The sequence below is a fragment of the Gopherus flavomarginatus genome, chromosome 3, assembly GCF_025201925.1.
Source record: "Gopherus flavomarginatus isolate rGopFla2 chromosome 3, rGopFla2.mat.asm, whole genome shotgun sequence".
NCBI lineage: Eukaryota > Metazoa > Chordata > Testudines > Testudinidae > Gopherus > Gopherus flavomarginatus.
Window position 1 is genome coordinate 94,329,505 of NC_066619.1, and position 13,911 is coordinate 94,343,415.

At 40.5% G+C, this 13,911-nt stretch overlaps 2 protein-coding genes and 1 long non-coding RNA gene across 3 annotated transcripts in view; 2 read left to right on the forward strand and 1 right to left on the reverse strand.

The window, feature by feature from the left end:
* The window catches only part of LOC127046786 (uncharacterized), a 396,910-nt gene extending 392,456 nt beyond the window's left edge, over positions 1-4,454 (reverse strand). Inside the window, exon 1 of the mRNA XM_050944303.1 lies at positions 4,384-4,454. The gene's annotated coding sequence lies outside the window, so the exon portion shown is untranslated. The remainder of the gene's footprint in view (positions 1-4,383) is intronic.
* The window catches only part of LOC127046774 (histone-arginine methyltransferase CARM1-like), a 129,299-nt gene that overhangs the window by 49,386 nt on the left and 66,002 nt on the right, over positions 1-13,911 (forward strand). Inside the window, 2 exon segments of the mRNA XM_050944286.1 lie at positions 12,630-12,736; positions 12,941-13,045. Coding sequence (XP_050800243.1) covers positions 12,630-12,736; positions 12,941-13,045 — 212 coding nt within the window.
* LOC127046797 (uncharacterized) lies at positions 9,022-11,763 on the forward strand. The gene is made up of 4 exons (XR_007773200.1): positions 9,022-9,820; positions 10,786-10,916; positions 11,409-11,480; positions 11,652-11,763. It is a non-coding gene; the product is annotated as an uncharacterized LOC127046797 (long non-coding RNA).

Sequence of the window (13,911 nt, forward strand, 5' to 3'; positions counted from 1 at the left end):
TTTTTGAAGTTTAATGTGGTTTATCAAATGTGACAACTGTGTAATCCAGTGCTTTTTTCTTTTATTATGTAGCTGCGTGAGTTAGAACATATTTTTGCTTTTTGTTTCCTTCATGTCTTTTTTTAGTTCTGATCTGGATAATTTTAAATTTCCAGATTTTCTGTTTTACAGTCAATATTATTAATATTCCGCCAAAGTGTCTGAGTAAATGACATGCAGACAGTTACTTGGAAACTGATTTTTTTTTTCAGCTCAGCCATAGGTCTCTTCACCACTGTTTGATCCACCTGCATGTAAACCTCTGCATAATGGTTTTCTGTTTTTCTCTCAGAAGAGGGGGTTATCTGGCTGAAAAAGTCATGTTATGGTTTATTTGCCATCTCCTTTAATGTTGTCTGGTAGCTCTGTTCTCAGTCTCAGCGAAGACATCCCTTGGAATTTCCAAAGAGTGTTTCAATAAATTTTTTTCTCCATTTTGCATTGAAAATTTAAAATTTGTGCCTTAGGGAAATGTCTAAGCACCTGGAGTGTTTCACTCCCACTTAATTTTCAATTGTCATGTTCCAGTGAGAGTACAGGGTTTGTTGGGTTAATTTCTTGTTTAAGTATATATTCTAGTTCAATCAGTTAAGCAGGACAGGTAATAGACAATATTGGGATCATTTTGAAATTGAGTTGGTTAACTATTCTACAAACTGCTGTATCTACCAAGTCATTCAAGTGTCAGTGTGTCATGAACAATGAAGCAAGGTGTTCAGGCACCCATCTCCATCTATATGTAGCTGGGCATGTAATATTATGCCTGATGAAATGGGGCTATGTATGTAGAACTACTGGATGAATGAAATAATGTAGCCCTCTACTACACAGTTTATGTTCTCTTAACCCACTCCTCCCCCTGCAGATATTTTGGTTTGAGTTGAGATTTGACCTAAATTAAAATATTTCACTTTGATGGCTTGAAACAAACAGTTCCATTTTGAGTTCAGCATTAAACTGCATCTCCTGATGGTGCCAGATTGCCTTGTGGCAGTGATAGGACTGTTGCCTGATGTCCCTATTCTCTCCTATGGGCCAGGCTCCCTGGCTAGACTATATCTCGCATGAGACATGATCAGAGGCAAAACACAGTGCATCATGGGAGATATAGTCTGGCTAGACTGTCTGGTCCATAGGAGAGAATGTGGGCATCAGACACCTGAACTACAACTCCAATGATGCAAAGTGTCACCACCAGTAGATGCAGTTCAATTTGAACTGACTTGAAACAAAACATTTAGTGTCAGTTCAGCAAACTGAAATAAAACACTTCCATTTGGAAATATCCAAATGGTCATTTTCAATTGAAAATGCTGAAATAAAACATTTCACCATTTCTAAATGAAAATTTTTCAGAACTCTTCATTCTGGGAAAATTCTGATATGTCAACTTTCCATCCTAATTTGTGAATAAAACAAATATTTAAGAATCCTAATTTCCCATGGGACAGAAATTCCAATTTTTTGCTCAACTCCAGTCTAATGTCATGACTCACCATAGTTTGTATGTTTCACAAAGTCTGGTGGTACCCTGTGCTGGCCCTGTATTGTTTTCTGTGGTTAATCTATAGTACTTAGCACAGAAAACACACTATGCGTCAACTTTGTTTGTTTAAATTTTTGGCTGGAATTTGATCAGTGTTTTTTAAGGTACAGAGCTTTATTCCCTCCATGTGAACAGAGGGTAGTTTCAGGGTTTGTGTTGCTTTTAAAAGGTGAGTGTGACAGTATGCAGTTTGCTTATGTATTTTATCAGTATCTTAAGACGTAGCGAAACATATTCTCTTTGAAATGATTAAAAATTAGGTTGTGGGAAACACTCCATGGATGGTTGTCATGGCTTGTACATTGAAACTGTGGAATACGTTTGGTAAAATACCGTGTCATTAACCCATTACCTTTTGAAAACTAATAAAACTTAATCCCTGCAAATCTGGAGTGCACTCCAGCAAACTAAAATCTGCACGCTGATTAATGTATCTGTTGATTTCTGCCTGTGCTATGCACACTGGGACTGTGAGTCTTCACTCACTCTAGATTAAGTGAGGAGGAACATGTACCTAATCTCTCATGACGGACCTAGCGTCTCACCCCCTTATATTCATCAGCCCTATTAGAGGATGCACCTAGATGTAGACATATAGCATTGTGTACATTTTCTTTAAGTATGATACAGAGCTAAAAAATTAGGCAATAACACATTTTCCATGTCGAACTAATAATTGTTTACTGTGGTGCATATGGTCTACAACCATGCTTCAGTTATGAAAATTAACTGTTACCAAACATGTCTGTTCTCTGTAATTAACATAGATTCATAGAGTTTAAAGTTAGATGGGACCATTAGATCATTTGATCTGACCACCTGTATATCACAAGCCGTTACATTTCACCCAGTTATCATTGTATTAACCCCAATAACTTGTATTTTGGCTAAAACAGAAAGGCATGTAGATTTGATGTGCAGATCTGAAAAGATGGAGAATCCACCGCTTTCCTTTAGTTCTGAGATTGTAGTTTAAATTACAGAGGTTCTGGACAGTTACAGTAATTATATAATCTTTGTGCAAAGTTGGGATGGAACTTTAATAGCCACATCTCATGGCACTGCTCTCTCCAATTTGCAGGATTATTTCTAAACACTCCACTATATCTCATACTTTACAATGCAAATAATAATTAAAACATACTGATTTAAGTTTATGTATAATCCATTTTAATATGAGGTTGATAAAATGGGTGATAACTTCCTGTAGCTCAAGTTGTTTTTGTAGTATTATAGTAGCTTGAAATTGAAGGTACTATTTTAATATTCTGCTGAAAAGACAGTTTGATGATGGTGATTGGCTCCTTTTATCATTATTGGTTTACTTTGGATATGAACCACTTTGGTGCCATCAGTCATGTTGCATATCAAAAAAACACAGTTGATATAAAATCCTCTCTGTGTTTGCAAGTTGGCCCATTGAGGACAAAGTCTGTGAGCATCAAGTTCTCCTGTATTGATGCGGGAAGTGATTCACCCACTAGTGTGCATGGGACAAAACCATTCCCAACATTTTTGCAGTCAGTTTGGAATCAATAGAAGAGCTTAAAAGGACAGAAAAGAAATCACTTGGAAACAAGCAGTAGAAATAACTGAATTAGTTTGCAAATTATAATGTAATGTTCAGTCATCATGTTCACAAACAAATTATTTAATGTTGATTGAAATGTTAATAAATTAAGTGTTAAAATGAACATCTGAATTCCATTTGTCTAGTCTGCCATATTTATGGCTATGTAAAGGCTCACATTCTGCAGTATTTTTGTTGTTGTTATTTTAAGAGAAAAATTCCTTTGCTACCAAACTTGTGGCAGTCCACAAGGACTCCTGAGAGACTTTTCCTTCAGGTGTATGCTGCCCCTCTTGCAGTTGTTACTACTGCTATTATTGTGTCTGCTAGGTGACTGCTAACTTCAAATCCCAATATATCATCCTGAGTATGTAAAAGGTAAGTTGATTTGTTTGTTTTTTTTCTGCATCAGATACTCTATCTGGAGTAGATAGTCTATCCTTGATGAGCATATACAGCTGATTTCAATGCTAATGCCATCATCAATGGTATTGTCCTTATCAAAGGGAGAATTAGCCCTCCATTTCCTTGGTTGGAGTTTTGAGATCCCGGTGTTGTGCATGTAATGTCTACATCTACAATTTTGCAGCGCTGGTTGTTACAGCTGTATTAGTACAGCTGTATAGGGCCAGCGCTGCAGAGTGGCCACACTTACAGCAACCAGCGCTGCAAGTGGTGTTAGATGTGGCCACACTGCAGCGCTGTTGGGCGGCTTCAAGGGGGGTTCGGGGAACGCGAGAGCAAACCGGGGAAGGAGACCAGCTTCCCCGCGGTTTGCTCTCGCGTTCCCCGAACCCCCCTGCAAACCGCAGGGAAGGAGACCTGCTTGCTCGGGGGTTCGGGGAACGCGAGAGCAAACCGGGGAAGGAGACCAGCTTCGCCGCGGTTTGCTCTCGCGTTCCCCGAACCCCCCTGCAAACCGCAGGGAAGGAGACCTGCTTGCTCGGGGGTTCGGGGAACGCGAGAGCAAACCGGGGAAGGAGACCAGCTTCGCCGCGGTTTGCTCTCGCATTCCCCGAACCACCCTGCAAACCGCAGGGAAGGAGACCTGCTTGCTCGGGGGTTCGGGGAACGCGAGAGCAAACCGGGGAAGGAGACAAGCTTGATTACCAGAGGCTTCCTCAGGTATGCTGGGATACCTGCTTATTCCACGGAGGTCAAGAAAAGTGCTGGTAAGTGTCTACACTTGATTACCAGCGCTGGATCACCAGCGCTGGATCCTCTACACCCGAGACAAAACGGGAGTACGGCCAGCGCTGCAAACAGGGAGTTGCAGCGCTGGTGATGCCCTGCAGATGTGTACACCTCCTAAGTTGCAGCGCTGTAACCCCCTCACCAGCGCTGCAACTTTGTGATGTAGACAAGCCCTAAGAGTGTTTCTCTGATTAACAGTAGAAGAGCTGATGAACCTAGCAGGGTTTCATATATTCTGTATAACCCAATCATCACCTAGAGAGTCTTATGTTCCTCTATTTCAGACATGGGACCAAATTCACTGCTGTGTTAACTTACAAATCACGGCCCAAATTTACTGTTAGTAGAACCACAACTCTCTAATTGCAGACTCCAGCCGATGTTCCATCTAATGTGTCTGAATTATTCTCCACTGCCTGAAATCAAAAGGGCTAGAGGCTAATTGTAGTATGCATTTATTTAATGACTTATCACTAGTGGTTTTATTTTTGTACTCTGTCTTTTTTCCAATCGTGATTCTCTTTTTGCCATATTCTGTTTCGTTTTTCTCTCCCACGCCCTTCCAGTTTTATTGCTGGAGGCCCCCACGGCGATAATGCTGAGAGACTCCATCTGCTCTGAGCAGATGGGAGAGGTGCACTAATATTATGTTCCATATTTGAGTATGTTTCATCTACAGTGAGGCTAGGCATCTCTCAGATAGAAATCAGTATAGCTGTGTTGCTAATACAATGTCATGTAGCATTTGGTTGGCATTTTACAGTGGTACGGTACAGGTTGGTCAGCATGAATTGTGACAGAGTATCGGGGCGTCTGCTTCCCTCTTGAAAGAAGTCTGGGCTACTCACATCATAGGGTGACCACCTCACAAAAACTCATTTATTGGTTTGTACCCTGGGAATTTAAGTCCTGTCTAGAACTTGCCTTTACTCAATGACTGCACAGTTCAGTTTTCATGCCCACAAAGGATCTTTGAACTGCTTCATTGCAGTCACTAAGCACTAAAATATTGTATAAACACAGTATAGATACAGCATGTCTCTGAAAGGTTACCAAACTGGATGTATAGATTTTCTTGGACTAGTGGGGATTTTTGGGTAACGTTAATAACTACACGAGATGGCTGAGAGGTAGAGCTGGTAAAAAAAAAAATCCATTGAAACATTTTTCTACAAAAAGTGGCTTTCCTCATTAATTTTTTTTTAAATCTCTTTTGTCAAAATAGATCGGTTTTAATTGGAAAAATATCTGAAAATTTAAAAAATCAGGTTTTTCTCAAAAAAACAACATTTCACAGAAAACTTTGAAAATGAAAAATTGTTCATTTGGTTTGAAATTTTTTGCAGGAAAAAATCATTTCCCAACCTGATGTATTGCAAAGGCAATTTGACAAAGAAGTGTGGGGTATCAGAGAAACGCCACAGAGCAAACAACAACTGGGAGAGGGGAAGATCTGCCAAATTAAATGTATGCACGGTACAGTGCGTAATGTATTGGCAGGTCTAATTTCAGAACTGAAGATCCTTGTCTTAAAATATTGGCAATATGAGGAAAATCTTCTCCTTAAAGCTATTTAGATCTTATTCAAAGACTGAGGGCCAGTTTCACAGGTGAGGAGCAAGTTAGTTCCTCTTACACCGATTTGCAGACTGTAGAATTCCTTAGAGCTACTTGCATCCGCTCTAGTGCTGGGTAATGGAGTCTAAGGGTATGTCTTCGACAGATTTTTCCTTTCAACTGTTCACAGAACATTGTGAGTTAGATAAGTGTGGTTGGGATTTTGATTTTATTTAGCAAAAAATTATAATCACGTCCCTTCTCAAATTGATTTGACTTGCTTGATATTATGATATCATCCTTCCAATTCTCAAGTTGTCCATTGTATCTTCAAGGAAGACCAAAGCAGAAAAGACCTGAATTTCTGTTATTTAAAAAAAAGAAGAAAAAACTTTTTGGGACGCAGGTGGTGAAAAATTTTCAGGCCATCCTTATATGACATAAAGAAGCAAAAAGGGGCACAAAACCCAGTATCTTTTCCTTTGCAGATGACCTTTAAATGCTTTTGAAAATCTAATCCTCACAAGAACCTTGTGAAGTAGGTAGGTAAGTATTACTGTGTTTTACTCATGAAAAACAAGCAGCTAGGTTAAGTAATTTGCCCAAGACAACAGAAGGAGCCTCTGTCAGAGCAGAGTTAGAGGAGTCTGGATTTTGGGACTCGGATTACTAGGCCATATGCCACTTGGTTAAATAGTGCTGTACTTGGGTTTACAGACCACGAAACAATACAAGTACTTTAAAGACACAGCACTGCAGAATCAAACTTGCAGGTAGTAGTGTGGCACCACCTCTGGCAACCCAGCAGCCTTCTGAGAAGGGAATCAGTTCCACTACCATCCTAGAAGGAAATGTTGTACGGAGTCCTAAAACCTTGGTAAGGCACATGGGGCCATAGGATTAACAGTAAATATTCTGTTTGTTCTTGAAAATCAAGCAGGAATGTTGAATAGATTTTTAGCGCCAAGTGTTTGGCACTTGATTGGAAAATGTAGACTTATAATCAGGGCAACCCAGAAATGTGCCAGTTATGTGTTTAACCATTCTTGGGGTGTATTATTTTGAACTTTACTTTCAAACAAAGACTTGCAAGTAATTCTAATTCAACAAAGAGACTACAGAGAACAGTCAACCTTAAGTTATCTAACTTTTTTTTTTTTGGCTGGATATAGACACTTTTTTATTTGTCCAAGTAAAATTATAATTGTTCCTACTGGCTTGCAGCTTTGAAAGTCTGCTTTACATACTGAAGTTGAAAAGATATTTAAAATAAGACAATTTGGGATAAAATCTTTATTAAATACAGAAATATACCTCGTCCATTTTCATATTGGCTGGGGCAGTGTTTTGGACATGTCTCCAGATCTGCTGGAGCAGATTAAATTCCTAGCCTTCTGGGAAGTCAGAAACTAGGTTTCAATCTAAGAACATTAGTCAATATATGATTGTGAACATATTCATAAGATCTGTGATGGTTATCAGCAGCTAGGAATTGTAAATGTTAAAAGACGTTTGAAGAGATTTTTTGTGTTTAATAGGGTGATTAACCAGAAAGGAAAAATACTACATCAGTATGGGGGCTGCAAATGGAACCAAAGGAGTTATTGGAAATACCTGCTTAATGTAGAAGACAGAATGGCTAGCAATGTTCTGCCTTCTTCAGGAACAATCTATGAATGAAATAGTCATCCCATTCATACTAAAAAGAACCCAAAGTATGCAGCTTTTCCATTACAGATTGTCACTTCTGATTTATCTTCTGTTTCCATTTTATTTACAGTTTTTTCTTTTAGTTTTTACACAGTTAATGGTAAACATGTAGAATTGTGGCTGTTTACTGTGGGATTCACATAGACAAATGCAAGTAACTGAGGTTTCAGACAATATCTGAAAATGATAACCTTGTAATGAATACTTTTTGCCTAACAAAATCTACGTGATTTCCTGTTAGGAACAGTCTTCTGTATCAGGAAGAGAACAAACATAAATTTAAAGAATCAAATCACCAAGCTGCAATAATAATGTCTATCTGCAGGCTGATCTGGAATTTGAAGTTATTTATCTATAATTTCCTGCACAGTAAAAGACTCTCTCTTTAAATATGTGAAATTTGTAAAGGTTGAAGGGGCTTAGCATTTAAATTTCAGTAGATGGAAACAAAGTAAGAGGAGCGAGCTTTGTGTGGAACATTTATTCAGTCAGAAGCTGGATAGAAAGATGTGGGGATTTCAAATGTGAAATAATTTTTCATGGAAACGTTGTAAACTGATGCTTTAATTTATTCAGCTAAGTTTTTTTTCATTTTGCTGGAATGGATCCATTGTTTCTTACCCAAAAATGGTGATCAAGATTCATATTTCTTTGTATAAAAATAGCTCAAATAGTTTCTGTAGCGTAAGCTGCTGAGGTACACACAGAAAATAGACACAGGATTAAAAGCTTACCGTAAGCTTGCTGGGAGTTAGAAGATGTAATGCAGCTGGTATTTTTTATTCCTGAATCTTGAGTACGTTGTGTGATATTTGGATAACAGGATGGAAGTACAGTTCCACTACTATGGCAAGTTCCAGTAGCCAACTGCAGGGGTTTTTTAATCAATTCTGTATTTTTGAGGAGAGTGGAGAGGGACACAAGGCATGTTTGTCTCTTTCGTCATTTCTCCCCTTTGCATTCTTCAAGAGGCTCTTATATTCTTCCAGCATCCACCCAGGGCTTATGTAAAGGAAACTGATGGGCTAAGGGCATTCGAAGCCAGTACTGAAAAAGACCAGACTTTTTGTCTAAACACTTCATCTAGGACCATTATTCTTTCTTCTTTAACCCAGTGCCTATTCATTTTATAATTTGTCAGGATTGTAAGTGGACAATTACTGTTGCAATCATCTATCCAGACCCAGAGGAGAAAGTAGGAGACAAGCAGATGAACATAGTTCTTTCTCTTCTTCCCGCCAGGCACATCCTCTGAAATCAAAGATGAGTTATAGTTAAGGTTCCTGTTCTCTGCAAAAGTGTTAACACAGGATAAGCGATGTATGTGTGTGAAAGGGAGGATTGTCCTTGGAGGGGAAAGGAAGGCAAAGCTATTGCACCAGCTCTCACCTTTCAAATAATAAGATACTGGCTGGTTTTGGAAAAGAATTTTTCCCCTGGCGCAGGACTGTTTTCTGCTGTTATCTTCCCATGAAGCAAAGCAGTAGAGTGAAATGGTTTAGTTTCTGGCCCACCTCTAGATGCAGGACAAGCAGCTGGGCCTCCCAAGATTCTGTTCATCCCATGGAGACTGAGTATCTTTTTAATGAGGTTTTTCAAATTTACTTTTTCTCTGTGCTGTGAGGGATGGAAAGGGGCATGTCAGCGATACATCATGTAGTGGCAATGTTGATTCCAGATTGCTTGTAGGTTGCTCCAGGGCTGGATGTAGTCAGTCCAGGACCCTAGGCTCATATGGCAAGGCAGGCTCTCTCCCCACCCCAATGCTGTGGCCCTGCTCACTGCCCATGGCCCCATCTTCACACCGGAGCCTGTGGCACTCTACCTCAATGCAGCACCCTGGACCTTCTATATTCACCCATGTCATATCATTAATATATATGTCATACAACCCACTCCCAGGAGAGTATTTGTTTAATCAGCAGGAAAGTTGTAATCAAGGGGTTTACAAAGCTGTAAGAGGGTTGCGCAAGCATCACGCAGTGGGGGATTGCTCACCTCTGTGACTCAGCAAAGTCCACCAGGACACATCTGGGCTAGTGTTTTCCAGGCACATGGACTGATGATCTAAATAGGGAACAGTGGCATTATGCTTTTACCTTTTTCCTCCCCCACTTAAGCTGGAAGCAACAAGAACGCTGCCCCAGATTTAAAGGGGACGCCTGCGTATTAAGAACTGTAACCTGCCTGCAACATCCAGTGGGGTGAGAAAACTGCTTGATCCAAATAGTGCCTAGTCTAATAAGGTTTAAGTTTTAGACTTCATGCTTACTTTTTATTTTCTTTGGTAACTGTCTCTGATCTTTTGTGCGTACCACTTATAATCACTTAAAATCTCTTTCTGTAGTTAATACATTTGTTTTATATTTTACCAAAAAGTGTGTTTTGGTTGAAGTGCTTGGGAAATCTAAGCTCAGTTTACAAAGGCTGGTATGTGTCTTCTCCACACAGGCTTCTGACCAGGGCAAGACAGTAGGTTCCGGTGGTGCAAGGTGAGGGCTTGGGAGATTTGCTGGTGCCTTTCTCTGTGTGATTTGTCAGTGGCTTAGGGAGCATTCATGCAATATAGCTGAGTGTGAGGCTCCACATGCAGTTGTGCTGAGTGATAACAGCACCTGAGGGTCACTAGCAAAGCATTGTGAGATACAGCCCAGGCTGGAGCATTAAGAGGGCACAGTGTTACCCCATTCCAAGTTGTACCCCGGGGATCCCATCACAGAGCCCCACTTGTAGTGTCAGGTGGATGGGTCCTGTCCTTCCCAAAGAGATAGTGGTAGCAGTATGGGCTTTCTTGTACCCTGCCTCACAGGCATGGCAGCAGGGATCCACTGCCCCACCATGGTAGCAGCAAGTGTTCCTCCTCCCTCCCTCTGCACAATACTTACCTCCTCAGCCAAAGTGTACCTGGTTGGGTTGGGAGTGAGCCAGGCCTGCTGCACTCTCCCACTGCTATATGTACAGTCCCCTGTTGGGGTGATGTTGCCAGGGTCCATCAGAGCAATGGGTTTTGAACTTAATACCCCTTAGTGTGTTATCTAGGCCTTAGGTGTAGACCTATAAAGCCTTTGTAGTAGTTGGCCCTGGGTTTCCCCACAAGTTCAGTGGGTTGTTACATGATTTGGTTCAGACTTGCTTGAGGAATCATGCACGTGTTTGTCTTATTCATCAGTGCTAAACCCTCTCACTGAAACAGAATATATGGCTGTAGGGAGGGTGGAGACTCTACTCAAGACCACCTTTCCAGATTTAGTGACTCTGCCTGGACAAGGGCTGAAAGACCTGAGTAGCAGCAACAGAAAAGTAAGTATCTTGCTAAATTTCTAATGAGGTCTGCATGCTGTTTGCCATACGTTTTTACCAAACATTTAAAAATTTTACTTCCTGAATCTGTCTTTGAAGTTTCTACTCAAACAGAACTCCCATTGACTAAGGTTTGCCTGAGCAAGGACAATAGGGTAGAACCCTTTATTTGTATTTGATTCTTATTAGCTCTCCTTTTTTTTTCTTTTTGTGTTGAGTGTGTGTATGTGTTTCCCCTTAGGAAAGCTCATGTCCAACTTGTTGAAGTTTTTATGGGCTGGGTTAGGAAAGCCAGCTGCTGTCTCTCCTGTCTGTCTTTGCCTTGTTTGTGGCAGCTGTCCCCGCAGAGAGGGACCAGTGAAACTTAAGTCCTTGTTTGGGGAGCTCAAATATAGAAGAAAGGATGGAGGAGGTGATTGTTTTCCTTTGTTACCATATTCTGAGATTTATTATTGGTGGCTGATTAACTGCTGTTATATTTTTATTTTCCAGATCTCTGGGTTTGAAGCGCTGCTACTCAAACAGTTCCTACTTGACTAGAGCACTAAGTGACTTCTTCCTTGCGTATGTACTTTGTGTTCCTTAGAAATAAATTATTTTTATTTGAAGACCTGTGAGTTTTGGAGTTCTCTCCCCCACGTCCCCTTTCTCTATTTTGGGGGGTCAGTAAGTTGTTAGAATTGCATGGTTTATTTAAAACTGTTCTGACTGCTCTTGTTTTAACTTTTATTTCAGGAGCCAGCCATGAACAGAGGAGGAAGACTTTCACGCTTGGTTTTATTACCATTTATGCAGAAACCTGTTTTCAGAGCTTTTTCTTTTCTAAATAAATTTTACTTTTATTGAATTTCTAGTACGTGTTGTCTTTTGTTCCCTGTGTGAAAAGTTTTGCTTCAGTTTTTTCAATCAGATCCAGAAGCTGCTGAGCAATCTGGTTGTCTGCTTTTGGGCCTGCTTGGGTTTTCCTATCACATGTATATGTAAGAAATGTTCAGATCCACTGATGCCCAACCTATCGCCCACTCCAGGGGTGCTAGCTAGAATATTGGTAAGGTGGATGGTCCTCAGCAGCCTCTAGTTAGCGGTTTCTTAGCCCATCCCTCTGCCCCGCAAATTTTTGTTACTTAATCCTAGGATGGATCCCTCCAGCACAAAGCCATTCCTCCCCCAATTATCCCTAGTGTTCTCATTATTGGCCGAGGCTACTCTAGGTGGACGCTGAGCATTAACTCCCCTTTGCCTAGCTTTTCTGCAACACAAAGAAACTCCTCCAACAGAGTCAACCATAACTCATGGCCACTTGAACAGACCTGTCTGGGATTCTCCACAGGGCACCAGTGTCATGTCCACCCATGTGTTCAATAATCAGTTCAGATACTGAGATCTTCCTCTTAAGGCTCCCCAAAGTTTAAGAAAGATGGAGAATTCCATACCATGTAATATAACCTAATAATTGAACATATGCATTACCAGCTCTGCCATCATCTTATGCTGTTTTGCATTAACATAACTTTTTCTTAATGTAAATAATCAACTGTAGCTGAGACTGTGTGTCAGCTCATAAATAGTTAACTTTATAAGAGGCACCATTCCCCTTCACCACTCCAAACAAAATCTGTCACTGAGTTCTTGTTGTGAACATGCTGTTTTGCTCTCTGTGGGTTAGTAGCTTTCATATTTTGCTCCATTTCTCTTTTTTTTTTTCTTTTCTAGAATACAGCACATTTTCAAATGCACTGAAGAGGTGCCGGAATCAGAAGAAGGAAAACTCTGTTTTCAGTCAGCGAACAGAAGAGGCATCTGCTGCTCAGTATTTTCAGGTAACAAAGCCATCTAATGCCAGTTTTGTGGAAGTAAATTATAGATGTTTCCCTGTTTTTCTGACCTTAATCACCGGACCAGGTAGAAAGTTAGTTCAGGATTCTGCAGCAAAGGGTCAGGCCCTTGTTACTGTTAAATACAGGTAGTTTGGTAGAAGATGGGCTTTATCTTTTTCTATTTTTCCATTCCTCCTTTCCTTTTAGTTTTATGGCTGTCTATCTCAACAACAGAATATGATGCAGGATTTTGTGAGGACGGCCACATATCACAGAGCTATCCTACAGAACCACATAGATTTTAAAGACAAGGTAAGCTCTGTTGGATCCAAACATAATTGTGTCCTGAAGAATAACATTGAACTCTCCCGTCTGATCTTTCCTAGAACTTTGTGCATCAGTGTACTGATATGTAACACATATGTTTACAAAAATATGTGTCAAGTATATGGATGCCTACGCACTATGGTAATGGGTCCATTACAGGTACCTTAGGATAGATTACTTGAACCTAAACCCTGGATCCAAACATTAGATTGGAATTTCACAGCTGGCCCCTGCGGGCTAACCAGAAACCCAAATCTGGACACACCTCAAGTTTTTGGGCAAAGAAATCAGAAGCTGAACTTGGCACCTTAGGCCCACCTCTTTTATATATATAGGGAGAGAGAGAGAGAGAGAGATAGGAATTGCGATACTGGCTCAGACCAGTTCCATCTAGTCCAGTGTACTGTCTCTGACCGTGCCCGGATGCTTCACAAGAACGTGTGATAAAGTTTGCATTAGGTAGGTTTGGGGCAATCTACCCTCTTTTCCTCCCTCCCCCAAAAAAACCCAAAACAAAAATGATTAGGTCTCCTCCTACTTGCTAATAGTTAAGAGATTGGCTTAAATCATGAGGCATGAGGTTGAATATCCTTTCCAAAATGTATATCATAGCATACCTCTGGATATTCATAGAATCATAGAACTGGAACAGATTTCGAGAGGTCATCTACTCCAGTCCCCTGCACTCAAGGCAGGACTACGTAGTATCTAGACCGTCCCTGACAGGTGTTTGTCCAACCTGCTCTTAAAAATCCCCAATGATGGAGATTCCACAACCTCGCTAGGCAATTTATTCCAGTGCTTAACCATCGTACCATATACATAGAATATCAGGGTTGGAAGGGACCTCG